Below are 20,221 nucleotides of genomic sequence, written 5' to 3'. Positions count from 1 at the left end.
TATCACATGGCTAAAGCCCAGATTTGTAGCTACTTTAAGACAATGGTAGCAGTGTACACACCCAGTGTGGAAGGTCAAGTCAGGAACACAACCAGATTTTACCCTCCAGACATTGCCCCTGTGTTGTGATTTCATTATCCCTGGCTATTATATACTCAGTGAGCTGGTTAACAGCCTTGCCTGTCAAACAATAACAGTTATTGATGAGTCATAATTGTCCAGGGCCAAAGCCTTTATCTCTGGGTATGAAACGGCAAATAACTATTCACTGGAGGTCTAATGGATCTTTTAAACATCTTGTCCTATTATTTCACACCTTAAATATCTCTGAAAGTATAATCCTGCGAGTCTGTGACTCTTTGGCAAACTCATGGTTTGCTTTATTCTTCTCGTAAATGCAGCCACATCCGTATCTAGGCTGCAGCCTCTAAATCTAAATATGTCCTCTTCAGACCTAATGGAATTGTCTGTGTTTCATTACAATCCAAAGTAAATTTCATTATACGAGTGTGTATATGCAGTGTGTTGTCTGAGGACAAGGGTTTAATTTTACCAGTGTCTGAAAACTGCACAATCATTAAATGCATTATAAAAGAAACAGATACTACCAATTATCCAGGGACTATGTTAAACAGATGCAAATTGCTACTATGGTCACTTCTGATGGCTGTTAAAATATATATATATATATACATATATATACATGTATATATATATACATATATATACATATATATATATATATACACATTATATATATATATATCTTTCTTTTTTTCTTTTATTTATTTATTTATTCATATATTCATTCATTTATTTATTACAGGCACTAAGATACTCCCAAATAGGACGGCCTTTTACAGACAGATGAATAAGCAAAAAGCAAAGTCGTGAGGCAAGAATTACATAGATCTGCATATCTAAACTCAATATTTATTAAGTGAATGGATATTATGCAGAACACCTCACTGAATAACAGTGTTTCCATGCTTAATCAGCTGTCACAGGCCTCCTGCTGGGTCCTTCATTTTGTTAAAGTTTATGAATCAGGTGGTTATTCGGCTGTCCTCCCTCTCATTTCTGGTTGTGTTTTGATGTTTTGCACAGATAATTCTACATGTCTTATTGTACTGTATCTCAGGCTTTGTTTACCCACTATACCTGCTTTACACAGAAAGGCATTCACAGGCTATGTACTTTGTACAGTGTACCATATACACTGTAAGGGTACATCCTTAATCCTTAACAGTAATGAACTCTATTAAGAGGCAAGCAGTTTGGTGATGTTTGCAAAGTGCTGAATGTTCAGTTTGAACACATGCTCCAATATGGAGCAAGGGCAAGGTTAAATAAACCTTTAAAGCCACTGGAAACCCAAATCCACAATAGACCGTGTCAGCAGGGGTGGGGTGGCCATCGGGAGCTCTCCCGGTGGACTGACGTGCTAACTGGCCTGGCCAGGCTTGAAGACCCGCCCACCCTTCCAAAATAAATGTTGGTTAAATGTTAGGCCTAGCCCTTGGGTTATTTTCCTCCAGCATGGTGTGGTCAGAACAGTACATGCAGAGATTCACATGCACAATAATTCACCGCGGTGTGTGTGTGTGTGTGTGTGGGGGGGGTGGTCAGATCCGGCTTAAAAAGTGGCCAGACTGTGTCCTCATAAATCGTCATTGTTACAGTAAGTGTTAATATTGTTAATATTAGTGTTTTAGTTTGTGTTGTGTGTGTATATTGTGTTAAATATTGCGTGTAGCGTTTGCTAGCTAATGCGTTAGTCGTCAGAACCATGGTGCCATGCTTCGTTCCTGACTGCGTTCACCGCTAGGATGACCATCGTTGCCACCGGCTCTACCCATTCCCCGAGAAGGCGCCGGCGAGGAAGCGGTGGATCACATTGATAAGGCATTACACATTTGAATAATATGAATTTGTGATGCAGGTACATTCACATACCTAATGTTAAGCTATTACGTGAGTTGCCAGAGCTGCATATGATAAGCAGCTAACATTAGGTAGAACTCTTGTTAACGTTCTTAGATCAAAAATGAATGAAAAACGTCAGTCACTCAGTAGCCTTTTAGCCTAATAGCTTTTGTAACGTTCCTGATAGTGGGTTTGAATTGGACGTGGTAATGGACTTTTATTACAAAAACTGTTTCCGTCAACCAGTAATTAAAAAAAAAAAACACACCAGTTGTCCCACGCCAGATTTACTTGAGGCAATCAGCGTCCTATGAGGCAGCTATGGGTGTGGTTTTTGGTGTGACGACAGCAAGAAGCAATGGTTCATTGATCTGATTGGTTGAAGTTGGCCCGCGATAGACAGTGATAGACAGATGGTTCATCCAATCACCTGCCAAGTATTTTTGAAAGTTCCTGCCTCTTTACAGTTTCCAACAACAAACTGGTTCTCAGGTTAATGTCTTGCAGCTGAAGCTCCGCCCCTCCACTTCAGCCTCTCCCAGATGCCCCGAACCTGGAGATCGATGATGTTAACCATAGATAAAGTTTAGCTATACATTATACAGTATGTTGCTTGTTAACCTAACCTGTTTCTAAAGAAATCTAACATTGCTAGTTTGCGAACACTGACATTTAGACCCAGTGATCTGTACTGTAGCTGACATTATTAGCTAGCGTAATGCTACCATCATCAGGGAGATGAATGTCATCTGCCATGCCTACACAGTCTTGAGAAATGGTCTAAACAAAACAGCAAAATGAGCTGTTTTTGTAGGTCTTTTAATGGTTCTGAAGATTTATTTTTACTCTGACTTTTGTGGATGCTTAATGAGACACTAAACTTTGATATCAGTTATGCATTTTTTACTATTTCAAGCCGGCTCTCCTGTGGCTTTAACACACAACTTCCTATTTATTTGTTTTATCGCATGCATGTAGTTTCTCTTGAATCCCTTATGTGAGTAAAGCTTCTGACCAATGGGACGGACCAGTCCAGTATATTTGGGCATGTGATCTCTCTTTTAATGGGCGTCCTCCTATATCTCCTGAACCATGGATCAAGCACCTTGATACAGTACCAGCATTTTATAGCTCTCAGAGATTTAACAGAGATTGGGTTGTTTTTTCATTGTACATCATACTGTAGGCATTGCATGAATTAATGTTTCACTTTTAACTATATTGATTTTACTTAATCCATTAATTTAAGATTGCATAGATTTTCTCCCTTTTATATCAGGGATGGGACAGCCACTTCGTAATATCCTATTATATATATATATTTCATGGATTTTGCAATATGAGTTAAAGTATTCAATATATTTCATGAATCTTTCACTGTGAGTTAAAGCACCAGTATCTGTCACCCTTATTGTCACGGAGGTTACAAAGTTGGTTAAAATGAATTAATTATGGCTTGCATGATTGCCACTGGCACAGATTTTATACAGCAAGGATGTGGCACTATAACATGGTCTAGAGAGATTGTCATTATCTATAACAATTATATCATGATATGATGACATCTATTTAGCTATTCTTGTGTGGAGAGCTGCCTACAGTATGAAGCAGGATTGAGTCTCAGGCTCAAAATGTTAATGTGGCTATTTTTTCGCACAAATTACCAATGTGAGATCAGTCATATGTCAAATCACCACAATTAGTCTTTACACCAAAGGTATAACAGTGGTTCTCAACCTTATTTGAGCTCTGGAACCCTGGCATATTTCAGACAATCCTGAACAACCCCTTACCCGACCTCCCCCACGACAATATATATTATTTACTATATAAGATGCCATACTGTAACAGTAATTTATATTGTATTCATATTTTACATTAATGTCTTAATCTTAACAGGCCAGTTTCAATCTTTTTCCCCACACCTTTTTTCACGCCACAAAAAGTAAATATTGTACATTTTATGGCATCCATGACACTTAATTTGCTTATCTGTTTGAATCAGTTTTCATTTATAGCAATTCAAGGACGAGTGAGAGAGCAACTATGTGAGAGTTGTGAATGCACATTGACTCATTTTAAAACAGCAAGTCTTCATTTTTTGTTACATTTTATGGGCTTATACAATACATGTAACAAAAATACCTTAAAAGACACTTTCCCACGGACCCCCTGTAATTATGCCAAGGACCACAGGGCGTCCGTGGACCCTTGGTTGAGAAACACTGATCTGTAGGATATGGTACACATGTGCATGTGTGTGTCTTCACCACATGGTCAACAGTTGTCTTACTCATAGATGTTATTGAGATGAATCCAGCATTTCCCATGCTAAACCATAGCTCTCTCCCACAGCAGTGCACTTGTTTGGGCTGAGCTGGCACCTCCAGGCTGTGGACAGCCAGCTCTATGAGAACGGACTCAGCAAGCTGGACAGAGAAGCTGAGAGTATCGACATCACCTTGACCTCATTCGACTTACCTGGCCTCAACAGCTCCTTAAAAGGTAAAGTCACTATGCTGAGATCACAAGCAGACCAGGGTTGAAAGTTCAGTAGTTGAAATCCTTTCAGTTAGTTTAGTGTTTGCTAGAGTTCGCTGGTGTGTCAGGTGGGTGGGGTTTGCATCTTTGGGAATAGCCATTTGGTTCCATTGTGTCAGACAAAAGCAATCCAGCAAGTGATTGAAATTATGTCAAATAGTGCTTTTGACTCTGGTCTGCTGACAAGGCTGGGGTTTCAGTCTAAGGCTATAGACTTACTTAGGTAGTCATATGCACATCTTACTTGGTGCTGGGTTGACTTTAAACTGTGAATAAATTATGATAGAGCCCGCACTCTGCTCCAAAAAATCAATTTATTCCTTGTAAAAAATGTCATTTTTACAAGGAATACATTGATTTTTGGAGCAGAGTGCGGGTTCTACAGTATCATCATTATTCAAAGGGCGATAGAGCCATTATGGTCATTTGTTTCTTAAAGGGATTTAATCCTATTGGCGTGCTGGCATGTTTACATGTACTGTAAACATGTTGTTCTGTAAGAGCCAGCCAGTTAAGAGGCAGTGTGCTCTGACTAACAGATCAGCGTCTCCTGCTACGCAGTGTGGTGTTGAATTGCAGGGCAGCAGGGTTGTAGGTGAGACACAGGTCATCTAAGACTAAAACGCCTTCCGTGTTCGCAGTCTATCGCCTCCATTAGCGCGATAAAAAATCTGATTATAGAAATTTTCAACTTCCGAAGAATAAATCTCATGGAATCGGTGGGATGAAGAAATAGAATTATTCCAATAACACCAGACCAACTCCAGGGTTCCAAATACGGCAGACGTACAATTCCATATCGGCAATGAGCGAAATAATTCAGTTCCATTCCACATAATTCAATTCCATTTCTATAACCGCATGGACCAGAGAACATTCTCTGCAACTAGGGCAATGTTGAAGAGTAGATTAAAATCAAATCAGTTATGAAAATATTGGATTGCCCCTGCATAAGCACATAATGAGTCTCAATAAAAGAGTGGTGTCAGAGTTTCCGTCCATCCATATCATATCATACTGGAGCTGCTTGACATATCCGTCCTCTGCCCCACCCAGAGCAGCAGGAGGAACCAGGAGATTGACACAGAGTAACGGGGGAGATGCAGCAGCTACCCCAGCTGTGCACGGGTACATTAGCATGCATTCACTATGAGGCACTGTAATCACGAGGAGCTTCATGGTTAGTTAATTAAAGTAAGACGCCGTATCTTAATCCCCTTCCAGGCACCAACCTACAGCACAGTTAACTGTGTCAGACCAGCCTAAAGCACAGTTAACTGTTTCAGACCAGGCTAAAGCACAGTTAACTGTTTCAGACCAGCCTAAAGCACAGTTAACTGTTTCAGACCAGCCTAAAGCACAGTTAACTGTGTCAGACCAGCCTAAAGCACAGTTAACTGTTTTAGACAGACCAGGCTAAAGCACAGTTAACTGTTTTAGACAGACCAGGCTAAAGCACATTTAACTGTTTCAGACAGACCAGGCTAAAGCACAGTTAAGTGTTTCAGACCAACCTAAAGCACAGTTAACTGTTTTAGACAGACCAGGCTAAAGCACAGTTAAGTGTTTCAGACCAACCTAAAGCACAGTTAACTGTTTTAGACAGACCAGGCTAAAGCACAGTTAAGTGTTTCAGACCAACCTAAAGCACAGTTAACTGTTCCAGACCAGCCTAAAGCACAGTTAACTGTTCCAGACCACAGCATGGCAGACTGTTTCAGATCCCAGGTCTTACCTTGGAGGAGACTAGACTGGTCATGGGTCTTTCTTAAACCTCCGTGCACTGCCTGTGGACACATGCACTGTTACTCACTATTATTATACAACAATGTGATATTAGAATTTCCTTTCACACACTTAGATCATAAAGATCAAATAAGCCTTCATTAATTGAAATGAATTCTTCTCTGACACTGGAAACTCACTCGCTTTGAGTTCTGGGTTTTATTGGCCATATTCTTTGTGTTCAAGTACAGTAGTAAGCCCTTTGAAATACAATTTGATTATTCTTGTCATAGATCTGATAAATTAATGAAATAGGCATCCTTTTTATATAGACTCAATCTGGAATAGAGGCCGCATATTAAAATGCTGTTCTTCTCAGCTGTCAATTAAATGACGAGGTCTAATTGAAAACACGGTTTCATTTCATTGAAATTGGATTACTGGAATAATTGTTTTATCAGGAAAGCCCTAAAGCAAAGACAATTCATTTGCTTATGTGTCAGACTGTTACACATTCGATTTTTGTTTTAGTTCCAGCTTACCTAGAGTAACTGTCAGGAAGATAGCCAGCGGCAGGAGAAGCAGAAGCTAGCTGTGGCATCACCATATAGTACATTACAGAGACAGAAACAGCTTCCACATGAAACGATTGGTTCTTCAACCCAACATTACCATTACCTTGTCCATCTGCTCCAACTTGTGCAGTACGTATATGTCTTCTATCCAATGGCTGTGATTACCAAGACAATTCACATACGGTTGAGGCTTTCACAAGTCTCTTACTGTAATGCTACCTTGTCATCAACACCTCCATTCAAACACCTAGAGTAGAAATGTACATACAGTACGCACTTATTTCTAACTGTTCCATTTCCATTCCATGCTCACGGTGGATATGCAGTAAAACACGTATTATCCAAGCTTTGTACAGAAGGAGGCAGCATGGAGAAGATCAGATTCACGCCCCGGATCTCACGTTCCCCACCCAGAGAGGGGAGATCAATAATGTGACACCCTACAGTGCTGGAAGAGCCACCAGTGAGCTGACACCAGAGGTTATCAGTGCAGAATAATTAGTTGATGTGTGGGAGGTGTTTCCAGAGGCAGCTGGCTGCTGGCGACCCATTAGATCGGCCTGTTTTTTGTTTACAATCACAGTAACAGCAGGCTGGATAGAAACAGAGGATTATTCAGACTAGGAGTTTCCTGAAATAGGCAAGGAGGAATTATTAGTTGAAACGATGAAATGAATCACATTAAAGTCAGACATTTTTTGTCTTTCATTATCTAATTGAGGGAATATTTGTGGAATGATTGTGGTGTGTGTGTGCGTTTGTATTCTAGATAAGGACCTCTTGCAGAGAGGAAAGGCTATAGACAGAGGGGAGGTTGCCATCGGGGCCCAGGTCATGCAGGCCATCCCCCCTGGGCTGTTCTGGCGTTTCCACATCATCATCCACCACCCAGAACATGTCAAGTTCAACGTCTCTCTGGCGCGCGACGCTCTGCTGGGGATCTACGGCCGCAGGAACATCCCACCCACGCACACACAGGTAGGAAACCTCCACATTCACACACACTCACCTTTTCAAAGTAACTGTACACCAATTATACTGTGCTGTGCTGTAGATTCTTAACCACATACATGGTACTGTATTGTATGTACGCCACTTCCGACATAATGACTAAGACCCACATGTGCAGCAGACTGTAATTATTATATTTATGCACATCTCCCACACACGCATACCATACCGTTATGTCTCCTCCCACACATGCACACACACGCACACACACGCACACACACACACACACATGCACACACACACAGACACACACACACACACACACACATGCACACGCACACATGCACACACACACACACACACACACACATGCGCACACACACACAAACACACACACACATGCACATACACACACACAAGCACACACACACACACACACACACACACACATGCACACACACACACACATGCACACACACACACACACACATGCACACACACACACACACACACACACATACACAAGTGTGTTACATTAGCCCAGCCCACACACACAAGCACCTTTCCTCTTTCTGCTACTGGGATTCTTCAGTCTTCCTATCATACTACAGTGAGTCACTTTTACTAAGGCCACGTTTTACTGTAATAGGGTCCAAAGTACCTGTGTGCACCTGATGTGTCTTTATGAGAAGTTTGATCATCACCTATTGTATCAGTGGAGTCAAACAATAATGTTTATTCAATGCAAGAGGAATTTAAAGGTGTAAACGGTACCGTATCATCGTAGAAATGATGCAATTAAGACAATATCTAGTGGAACTAATGCGTTGTCAGTAAAATGCCTCAACTCCCCAATCACTGCTCGTTAGTATCTATGTTATCTAAGATTAACAGTTCAGATCATTCAAGAAATTAAGACCTGTTGTAATTCAATTAAAGCCTGCTTTAGCATACACATTTGCATGCGTAGCTCCATAACTACAGACACACAATTAGCCTAATTAACGTTAATTGAAAGGTCCCTTTCAGAACAGACCTGCTTTGCTCTCCGTAAGGACGATCACAGTCAGCGTTGTAATCACACTTGGCAGAGCGGGCCCCTGTGTTGTGTGCCTCGTCCGGGCCTCGTCCGCCCGCCTCGGCCAGAGCGGATCCTCCTGTCGTCGTTAGACGTCTCTGTCGGGGGGCTCTGAACGGCCCCTTGCTGCGCGCAGCTACACATATGTTCCTCCAGAGAGGGTCCTCATTACACGTGCGGATAGAACACCCAGCAGGTCACGGGTTCGAGCGGGGGGGTCACGGCGATGCGTCCACGCCAGCGCCTCATCTGTCACGGGGCCGCCCCCCACCCCCCCCCTCGGCGTCCCCCCGCGGGGCTCCACATGATGAATCCTAATAGGATGTTTTAGTCATTAATCTGAGAGCCTCCGCTGGGTAGCGAGCGCAGTTCACTCTCCCTTTTTTCTCTCCCACTCTCTCTCTCTCTCCTTTTTTGTCACTGACGTTGCCGGGGGGGATGAGCACCAAAAGACAGCATCCGTTTCCGCTTTCGGCGGCCCTCGCGCTCCCCAGCCGAGAGTTAATTATGACAGTCCGCCGGTCGGCCATTTTGCATTGCTGATTTGAACCGCGCAGCCGGCAAACAGCCGCAGCATCACGGCGGCAGATCAAATTACGAACCGTACAACATTTTGCCCTTTGTTCTGCAGGGGGGCACGTCTCCGGCACAGGGAGACGGCCGTGTTTAGGCAGTCTGGGGGCGTGTTGTGGACCTGGCCACTCTCAGGCTTATTCAGGATGAGCAGTTAAGCTGGCCCCACGTATCAACAGTACCAGCACACACACACACACACACACACACACACAAACATGAGTGACAGAACCCGGTCTGAGCCAGCGCGCCCCGCCCCCGAGCTGCTGTCGTATCATCTGCTAACCCAGCAGCGTGGCGCGGGGGTGGCTCCTTATTACACTCATTAAGGGTCAGAGTCAAAAGGGGCTTCGCATGCGGTTGAGTTCAAGTTCTCTTTAGATGGGATGACGGGATACAGCATGGCACCCGCCCTGGGCGGCTGGCCCTCCTCCAGGAGAGAGAGAGCTGTAAGGGGATGGCTGGAGGAGTGATAATCCCGCCTCAGATCACCAGTCAGTCCTGCCAGGCGGGCGCTTGTGATGCCCCGTCTCCTGAACCCAATCCCCGCCCTCATATTTGTTCCGCCCTCCCCCCCCCCCCCCCTCCCCTCAGTTTGACTTTGTCAAGCTCCTGGATGGGAAGCAGCTAATCAAACAGGAAGTCCAGACATCTGAGGATTCCAGGCACCTGATCCTGGCGTCTCTCCAAGAGAAAGGCTTCATCGAGTACATGGACGCTGGCACCTGGTACCTGGCGTTCTACAACGACGGCAAAAAGATGGAGCAAGTGTTTGTTCACAGCACTGCCATTGGTAAGTTTGTTACCAGCACTACCATTGGTACGTAATTTATTCACAGCACTACCACTAGTAACTTGCCTCTTGTAAAACAAAACAAAAAACAAAAAACGAGCACACCTAGCCACTCCAGAGAGTGTCATTGACTAATAACAACTGTATATTATGCAAACATATTTTGGAACAGTAATGAATTCCTGTTCATTGTGTTCTATTTTTCCATTAGAATATGCTCATTAAAAATACACTCTGCACAAAGCAATTAGTACATTATACAGGAATTGCGAACGCACAAAGTCGATTTGTTTGGTGTTGTCCAAAAGCAATGTGATGTGCGAGGTAGTCGACCAGCCTGGCACCAAATTGGCTGCATTCTCTCGCTATGCACCACAAAAGCCTGTCCTCCTTAATTGACTGACCTTGTGTCCCGTGCTTGGAAGCCTCTGCTGGGAGAAGGAAAGCATGCTCTTCTCTGAATCCTCCCGCTGTATTGTCCTTTCCTGTCTTCTAACACATTTTCTGAAGTGCAGTGCTAGTTATTTCTCCAACTTCCAACTATTCTTTCATGTCCACGGTTGCCAATGGCGACTGTTACGTTACTGTCATCTAAGAGGCGTTAGATATCCAAGCTACAGTATAAGCATATCGTTTATGAAGGACGAGATGCAGATTCTCCAGCGTTTGTTTTTGTCCTCTCGTGTGTTCTGTGGTACTTTTTCCTCTCCTCACGTTCGTAGAAACCATGAAGGGCTGCTCCACCAACTGCAATGGTAACGGGGAATGTGTAGCGGGTCACTGCCACTGTTTCACCGGCTTCCTGGGGCCCGACTGCGCCAAGGGTACGTTTTCCATCTCATCCATATGCAAAACATTCTAAGGTTTCATTCAATTAATGTGTATTCATCTTGAATGACTTGTTTATACATAACTAAATTGACTAAATTGAGGGGGAGCTTTGATGTAATGATGTGGGAATTAAATTAGTGTTACCAACAGTCGTTTACAGTGTCACACCGTGAAGCAAACTTTCTGATGAAGAAAGAAAAAGCCAGATTAATCAAATAACGATGGTGACTCTAAACCTGGCCTAGTGTTAATCACTGCAGTAGGCTATTAATACCATGAAACCCCTTAAGCATTTGGCTGGAAGATTATTTACAGGACATGAAAGGAGGGCAGCCAGCGACCGTGTCTGCTCCAGAGCCACTTTGTGGTCAGTGAGGTCGCTGCTCTGGTAGAAGGCCTTAATTCCAGCCCCTGTCTCTCTCCAGATCTGTAGCTTAGGAGTCACTGTGCTGAGTATAATGTGTCTATTACTGCTCCCAGTGTGGAACTGTGGCACATTACGGAGACTAATGGACAGGCCAGGCTGTCTGAGGCAGCTTCCACATGGGAGAGCGGCCCATAAACAAGGGGACAGGGCCAGTGGAAGTGTCTGGAAGGGGGGGGGGGCGCTGTGGTCTCACATTTGCTTTTCTGGTCTCTGAAAGTCAACCGGTTGCTAGGAGCACATCTCCCAATGTCTCCTGTTTTAATACAGAAAGAAGCAGCTTCTGCAGCATATCGATGATGAGGGTTTTGTTCACGTCACACCACAGACCTGTCTGGTTAAATAAAGGTTAAATATCATAATAATAATAATAATAATAATAATAATAATAACAACAATAACAATGATAATCATACTAATATATTTCTATACAAATAGATATGACTTGCTATTATATAGCCCTCCTTCAGCTCTCCTCTTCTCTCTCCTCCTCCCTCCTCCTCTCCTCCTCTCTCCTCCTCTCTCCTCCTCTCCTCCTCTCACCTTCTCTGCTCAGCTTTTCTTTCCCCTCCTCTCCTCCCTCCTCCTCTCCTCTCCTCTCCTCTCCTCTGATCAGCTTTCAGGGGGTTTGCCGGTCTCACTCTCACTCTGTAAATATCTATTCTCATGCTAAGCGCTGGACCCGCGGCCCACCAGGAATAGTGGAGACGCCACGACAACTGGAGTCTGACCCAGGTGGCTCTTGAGTGAAATTGAAGTGGCTGAGAGATTAGAGGGTTTGCAGGGTCTGAGTGGGGGTGCGTGGCCTGAACCCCGCGGGGGCCAGAGTACTTATACCTCCGCTATCGTCAGGGGGGAGGCGGAGGATTAGGTGACATCAGCTGCATGTTTATTAGGGAGATATTGATGATGGGTGAAACGTATAGAAGTCTTCTGCAGTGTTTCAGTGGAATGACTTTGACTTCTGACAGGGAACAAACAGTATCATCTCCATTTTAGATAAAACCCTGGATTTTAACACCTATACTGTATGTGGACCTCAGGAAGGCAACTAACGGGGATCCGGATAAACAATAAACAATAAAAGCCACGTGAGATATTCGGCAGACTAGCGTTTTCTACTAGTGTTTGTGAAGGTGAGCCTGCTCCCTCTGTCGCAGACTCGTGCCCCGTCCTCTGCAGTGGAAATGGCGATTACGAGAAAGGCTTCTGCCAGTGTCACCCGGGGTGGAAGGGTCCAGAGTGTGACATCCAGGAGGACCAGTGCGTCGACCCCACCTGCTCCAACCACGGCACCTGCGTCAGTGGCATCTGCCTGTGCAGCCCCGCCTACAAGGGCAACAACTGTGAGCAAGGTACGGGTCCCGTTCCTGGTGATGAATCACTGTTTACACAGATGTAGGCCACAGCTGTACGTTTACCCAAACACTAGAGGCTTAGTTCATCCCTGAAAGTGAAGCGCCAGTTATTCAACTAGGACTCCACTGTCACTATGTTCATTACCTACAGGTACACGGCCAATAACCTGCGCTGCTGTTGTTTTCCGCATACTTACACAGTAGGGGTGTCTGGTAGATTTTCGGTGATTGCTTTTTAGAGATACAGAAATAGATAAAGTATTTTTAGACGAGTGTATTATTAAGAGGCTTATGTGGGTTTCTTGTTCATTTACCATTTACCATTTGTCATAATAAGAATATCCCCCCTCACACTCATCAGTACACACACACACAAACACACACACACACACACACACACAGAACAGGTTTTCCAAGCATTGCTAGCAGTTGCAACGGGTGTGTGCGCAGCTAGGTGTTATTAAAAAGTAAGTATAGGTTTAGATGTTATAAAACTACCAAACAACTTTCACGCACACACACACACACACACACACTTGCTTTTATTTTGCACGGGAAATGGTTAGCACAAAGCATCCAGATCAATTGATTGTCCTCAGGTAGCTGTGGTGTAATTATTGGCTCAGTCGAACTCGCAGATATCCGTGCCAGAGAATGACCTTGAGCCAATGATCTTGTGACCAGGGTCTAGGCTGCAGGCGGTGTAGTAATTATGGTGGTTAACACTGAATAGATTTTTTTCCCCCTTTTTTTGTAGCATGCATTAGTCAGAGGGGTTAGTCTGATGAGTATCACAACATCTGTATACATGATATACAGGATCAATTCGCTGGACCGAAGCTGTGTGTTTTTAATTCTTCATGAGAATCTTGTTTAAACTGCAAACATTTCCATGTAGTGTTTGTGGTTGACTGTGTGTCTCACGCCAGAGCAGTTCCCAGTAATAAACCATTCCCTGCTAGGAGACGCTGTTCCTCTCACACAGTTGCACTGACACCGCTAGAATAAACACCTGTGGTGCTAAATCTGCTGGGTGTCATGGTTCTGTTAACCTGAGACCCAGAGAATGGATGTCGGTCAGCCAAGGTGTAGATGCTTACATTATTCCTTTGAGAGCGTATAATGCTCTACTAAAACTTGTGAAACTACTGTTTTCTCAAATGAAAAAGAACGGTCTTGCAAACTGCTGGGCTCCATAGTTATGGCATTTATTGTACCAGAATCAAAAAATGTGTGACATTTCGAGCAACGCTCTTCATCAGACAACTACTGTTTCCTCTCTCTCTCTCTCTCTCTCTCTCTCTTAACCCCTGTCTCCTCTCTCTCTCTCTTTCTCCCCTCTCTCTCTTAATAATGCTAACATTATTCAAATGACAGTGCTCTACTGAAACTTTCCTGTTTTCTCTTTCTCTCTCTCTCTTTCTCTCTCAATCTATCTTTCTCTTGTTCTCTCTTAACCCCTCTTTCCTCTCTCTCTCTTTATCTCTCTCTCTCTTAACAATGCTAACATTATTTAAATGACAGTACTCTACTGAAACTTTCCTGCTTTCTCTTTCTCTCTCTCTCTTTCTCTCTCAATCTATCTTTCTCTTGCTCTCTCCTAACCCTTGTTTCCTCTCTCTCCCTCTCTCTCTCTCTCTCTCTCTCTCCCTCTCTCTTTGTCTCTCTCCCTGATTCTCCGTTGCAGTGGACTGCCTGGACCCTCAGTGTTCAGGCCACGGTGTGTGTGTGAAGGGGGAGTGCCTGTGCTCTCCTGGCTGGGGGGGCTCTGACTGTGAGAACCCCCTCCCTGCCTGCCAGGAGCAGTGCTCAAGCCACGGGGCCTACCTGCCAGACTCCGGCACCTGCACCTGCGACCCTAGCTGGACCGGCTCGGACTGCTCCACAGGTGGGCCCCCCTCCCTCCTCCACAGCAGACCTAGCCGTCTTAGCCTAGCCTAACTGGCCGGATGTTCGGAGCCCTAGAGTTCAGTCTTGCCCTTGGTTTATGTGTGGTCAGACTGTTTTCCTCTTCTGGCTGTGAGGCAGATGGTTGTGTCGTACTACAGCAGGGGTCCTCATGCTTTTGTAACAGTTCTGAGGACCACCTTCCCAAACACGAGAAAAGAAACTGGTGGTCTGTTACTTTTCTCATCCGAGGGCGGGGGAAAGTTTGCATCCGAGGGGACGTTCGCTAGCAAGCTACGCTAGCTGAACACATTCGGATGTAATCGGCATGGTGATATTCAAACGTACAGTAAATGATCATTGAAATTATGCATTTTAACTAGATTTTTAACGAGAATTCTTGAGTACATTTAGATACGTTTGTAAATGACCAAACCTTATCTCTTTATTTCTAATCATTTGGCAGTAGATTACCACTGCCTCTGCGGCCCACAAGAGCCCACTTGAGTACTAGAGCAGGGGTCCCCAACCTTTACGGTTTCATAAAGCCAAATTTTCCAAGGCCCGGGGGGTAGCCTAAAACGTTTTTTTTTCTTTCTGAGCCTATAACTTTGTAGTGTAGTCGCTTTTTCATAAGTTTAAGTAGGCCTAACAACAGCACACTGATTTAAACACATTACATTCATATTATTTTTGTGTCAACACATATTAGCCTATTATTATTATTATTATTATTATTATTATTATTATTATAGGCCTAACAACACACTGATATAAACGTGGCTAGCTCAAGATCAACTCGGAAGTGTTCCTTTATTTGGAACTTCTGGGTCGGTAGTTCAAAATCTGTAAATTGTTGTGGGGTTCACAGATAGTGGTTACTGGTGAAAAAATTACCAACAGACTGAACACAGTTCAATGTAATAAATGTATTACCCCACTACCCCCCCAAAAAAAAAAATATATATTTTTATTTTTATTTTAGGCTATACTTTCTGAGGCCCGGTTGCAACTGTATCGAGGCCTGGTACCGGTCCGCGGCCCGGTGGTTGGGGACCAATGTACTAGAGTACTAGTTGGTCTCACCTCCCACCAAGTAGTCTGGCAAATGTGTGTGTGTTTTTTTGCGTCTGGTAAGGATATGGCAGGCCAGGCGCTAGTGAAGAGAGACCTTCATACACCCAGCATCCCATCAGACAACTGAGCATCATTCCTCTGACACGCTGTGTGTGAAGCGAATAGCACTCCATGACTCCAACACTACCAGGCTCACACGTTTCTTTAATACATGCATACTCTTTAGTGGGGAGATATATTACATTCATTGCATTTTAATGATCTTTTCCAGCTCGTCTTCTTTCAAAATTGCCCCCAGGGAACTGGTCGTGATTAGGCTTGATCCTGTGAGATATCTTGTTTATACATTTTCTATATACTTTTCTTTTTTTTTTGAATGGATGTTATCGGCACATTTTCAATTTGCAGTTGAAATAAGGTCACCTTCCTGGTAGTTAAAGTAAATTGTCTAAACTCTTTTTGAGTTCCCTTAGCATAACATTTACTTGACAAACGTTAGCAGTATTCTTCAGCTACACTTGGTCTAATGAGTCAAACGATTTCTAATACAATAGACAAGTGCATCCGTGCAAGGACATCGTTTCGGGTATTTGATTTGGTTTTATTTGAAGATATTGAAATGGCAACAGTCGGCTTTGCCACATTAAACATCTCAGATGCTGCTCTTAACATGTTCCCTGATTCTCTGACTTGTCTGATCTGTGTTTGAGGGTTGCTGTTTTGGCTTTGCTCCAGGATACAGACGTACTGTAGATGTTTGTACCAGTCAGCTCACAATAGACATCAGCCTCCTCAGTGCCTCTGGGCTTGGCTTAGAGATGAGATGTTCTCTGTCTGCCTGCATGCCTGTCTGCCTGCCTCACAGTTCACAGCCACTACTGCCGCTGTCATTGCTTATGGAGAGAAATTGGAACGACATCAACAATATGTAACCCTCTATCCATTCAAATATAGAACTGTCATAGTGTATTTATGCTAATTTAAAGATTATTAATGGTGTATTCGTAGAGTCAAGCAGTAGGACACGCCAGCGCTACGGTAGGTGTAATAAGGTTGGGAGACGCCCTGAGAAGCGCTCTGCATATTAATGTGGTTTTCAACAGTATAGTAAACCCTCATACGTTATTACCTCTTCTATCAACTCTGTCCCCAGTGATGGCCAAAAGAGAACGCATGCTTATGTAGAGGCTATTTCACTTTCCAACGAATTGAATCTTGGAGCTGTGTGGTTGTGCTTCCGTTCCCATGACCCTGAAAGAATTGTGCCTTTGCTCAACCCTCTGTTTTTCAGCCTTCCATAGCACAGTTCAGGTTTTCTATCCCAAAGTGAAAATGGATTTTATGTTCACTCAAGTGTATGCAGAATTATTTGTTACATGGACTGTGTGTGACTCCACTGACAATATCATTAGTATGGATGGAACAGTGGCAGCGGCACAGTCTGCATTAGAAACTACTGAGAGAATACTGTAGAACTCACACCTACAGCGAAATATAATGAGAACAGCTTGTGAGGTAGATAGCAATAGAAATGTATGCTTAATGGCAGGACATTTTAGATTAATACAATGCAAATATAATTGTTATTCATTGATTAAACCATTTGAATGAGAATGCCTTTTTCATGTATGGGGGATAAGTGTCCATTTTGTGCCTTCAGCTACTTCTCAACACCGATTGGCTGTTTTCTGATAAGATGTACTCTCCATAATTCGCAATATTCATTGATTCCATTAAGCCTCTAAAACGTTAAGCATATAATGAGTTATTCCCACACCTGCAGCACTCTTTGAAGTAGAAATGTGATGCATACATTAACACTTTTTTTTTTAAATTAAATTCAAAATTCTAGTTCCATGTCATAGGTGAAACACAAATTCTAAAGAATAGAAATCATATAGTTTATCATTTTTGTTCTATTCTCTTCTACTCAGATGAGCCTGCGAGACATAATGGATAGAGAAATGGGCTGTGTTTTCATGTGCCAGTTTTTTGAGAACCCACCCCCGCCCCCTTCTCTCCCTGTCTCTCTCGCTCTTAATCTCCCTCTCTCTCTCTCTCTCTGTGCAGAGGTGTGCCCGGTACCCTGCAGCAGCCACAGTGTGTGTGTGGGCGGGCGGTGCCAGTGCGAGGAGGGCTGGGAGGGGCCGGGGTGCGACCAGCAGGCGTGCCACCCCCGGTGCCAGGAGCACGGCGAGTGCAGGAGCGGGAGGTGTGAGTGCCACCCCGGCTGGGAAGGAGAGCACTGTGCCATCGGTGAGTCCCGCCCACCGGTAGAAACGCCGCAGTCTGTGAAACGTGACACGACGCGTCGTAACTGCTGTGGCGTTTTAGAGGCTTGGCTGCTGATCTGTGATCTGCGTTATACACGGCTGTCCAACAGAACACACGACGATCTGGGCTTCTCTCTTCCTCCAGGAGAGATCCGTACTTTATCTGGCCCTAGATGTTAGAGACAGAATGGAGCTTCTGGCTGGGGTATAACGATGCCAGTGTTCTGTCAGTTATCCAATTTATCCACTTCATTTCAGCTATTTGAGAATGGAAAGTGCGGTGGAACAATGAAACTGTTGATCGCTGCCAGGCTAATTTTCCATCAGCCATGCCCTCCTTCCCAGAGAGCAGGCATTTTTCTTTCTTGTGACTGAATAATTTGCTCTTGAGTTCGAGCGCAGTCAATTAATGTAGGAACACCTGGATAAAACGCTGCACTTTGTCACCGGGGACAAATGGAATTGGGCAATTCCAAGTGACCGAAGCACATACATTTACACACACACACACACACACACAAATCTACAGGAACCTTAAAAGTCGGTAAATGTTGAAACTGTGGATGCGTGAGTCCAATCATAAACTATTTTAATAAACAGTAATTATCTCCTCACGTGCCTTCATGCCAGCATGCATGTTTTTGTGCTTCAGTAATCTGATCTCACACAGGGTTTCCTCTCCTTCCCTCCTCAAGCACATTACCTGGATCTGGTGGTTAAAGGTAAGATAAGACGCTTTCTTGATGCGCCGCTGATGGCGACAGCAGAATTCTCACAGTGCTATTTTTAAATGTGCGAATGCAACAAACACAGTGTGACAAATGTCAGATCGGTCAGACATCTGGATTTTATGTAAATGAAAGCGGGAGCGGCATCTGCCCCCCGCATCCCCCCCCCCCCTCCTTAACCAGGAGAAATGAGCCATTGTTGTGGTTGTTGGTGGCGTTCTCACCCAGCTGGGCGTGTCTCCTCCCCAGACGGTTGCCCGGGCCTGTGTAACGGGCGCGGCCGCTGCACCCTTGAGCAGAGCGGGTGGCACTGCGTGTGCCAGGTGGGCTGGAGCGGCGGCGGGTGCAACGTCGTCATGGAGACGGAGTGCGAGGACAACGTCGACAACGACGGAGGTAAGGGGGGGGGAGGCTCTGCCACGTCCCGTCTTGTGACTGAATAGTGATTAATGAGCCGACCCCTGGCCACCGGCGAAGGTCGTGGCGAAGAAACGGCTAAGATTTCCAGCCCTCTCTCTCTCTCTCTCTCTCTCTCGCCCGCCCGCGCGTAGCGCAGGAGCTAACAAACCGTGTCGGCGCCACATTTCCCCGTGTGTTAAATCCGGTCATTGGACACGGCTTCCAGAGCAGTGGGACCCGTGGTGTCCAGCAGTCATTTTCTGACAGAGCTCTTGCTTGGTTCTGCCCGGGGGATTAGACCCGGGGTTCTGCCCCCGGAGGGCCAGCGAGCCGGGAGGCGGTTCTGGGGGCTTTGGAGATGGGGTTCGCTGCCCGCATCTCTGAGGGAGCATGTGAACCAGGTCCCTCTGCGGACGCCAGAGATCGGAGGCCAGCCTAGTTGTGCATTGACTTCCAGCACTTGTTTGTTATCATTTCAAAGTTAAGAAGGAGAGTTGATGGAGAGACGTGGCTGGAATGCATTTATGAACACCTTCACGTGCGTTGGCGTCTCATCCATTTCCAGCGCTTATTGCTATCATGCAGAGCCGGTTCCTCTGTGCAGTAGTGCTGGCGGAGTTAAAGGCGTACATGTGGACTCTGTAGGTCAAGCTGCAGACCGGGAACGCGGCTATTTCCCCCTCATCCTCTTCACATGGACTGTGAGCCCCTCGATCTCTTTACCCAGCTCTCCTCTGTCAAGAGTCCTTCATCAGAGAAATCAGAGTGGGGCCGTCTTTTCACGAAAAGCACACGTTTTTGTTAATTTTCACAGTTGCTGTGTGTGTGTGTGCGTGTGTGTGTGTGCATGCACGTGTGTGTGTGTGTGTGTGTGTATGTGTGTGTGTGTGTGTGTGCGTGTGCGTGTGTGTGCGTGTGTGTGCGTCTGCGTGTGTGTGCGTGCGCGTGTTTGTGTGTGTGCGTGTATGTTTGTTTGTTTGTTTATAAGTATACCTGTGTCCTTTCCTAACTGTCTCTATTTGTTTTTGCACATCATAAATCACACAGCATATTGTTTTCATTCTTTGATCCAATAAATTAAA

At 44.7% G+C, this 20,221-nt stretch overlaps 1 protein-coding gene across 1 annotated transcript in view; it reads left to right on the top strand.

Annotated features, from left to right (window-relative positions):
* tenm1 (teneurin transmembrane protein 1) overlaps window positions 1-20,221 on the top strand; it is a gene marked incomplete at both ends in the record, with an annotated part of 107,006 nt that overhangs the window by 51,712 nt on the left and 35,073 nt on the right. The window contains 9 exons of the mRNA XM_084449969.1: window positions 4,282-4,431; window positions 7,537-7,745; window positions 9,964-10,162; window positions 10,885-10,986; window positions 12,578-12,772; window positions 14,463-14,663; window positions 17,810-17,995; window positions 18,708-18,734; window positions 18,990-19,136. Of these exons, the coding sequence (XP_084306095.1) occupies window positions 4,282-4,431; window positions 7,537-7,745; window positions 9,964-10,162; window positions 10,885-10,986; window positions 12,578-12,772; window positions 14,463-14,663; window positions 17,810-17,995; window positions 18,708-18,734; window positions 18,990-19,136 (1,416 nt within the window). The remainder of the gene's footprint in view (window positions 1-4,281; window positions 4,432-7,536; window positions 7,746-9,963; window positions 10,163-10,884; window positions 10,987-12,577; window positions 12,773-14,462; window positions 14,664-17,809; window positions 17,996-18,707; window positions 18,735-18,989; window positions 19,137-20,221) is intronic.

Source organism: Borostomias antarcticus (genome assembly GCF_949987555.1).
Source record: "Borostomias antarcticus genome assembly, chromosome: 15".
NCBI classification, from domain to species: domain Eukaryota; kingdom Metazoa; phylum Chordata; class Actinopteri; order Stomiiformes; family Stomiidae; genus Borostomias; species Borostomias antarcticus.
Note: the sequence above shows the minus strand (reverse complement) of the source record. Positions and strands in the feature narration are given on the sequence as shown.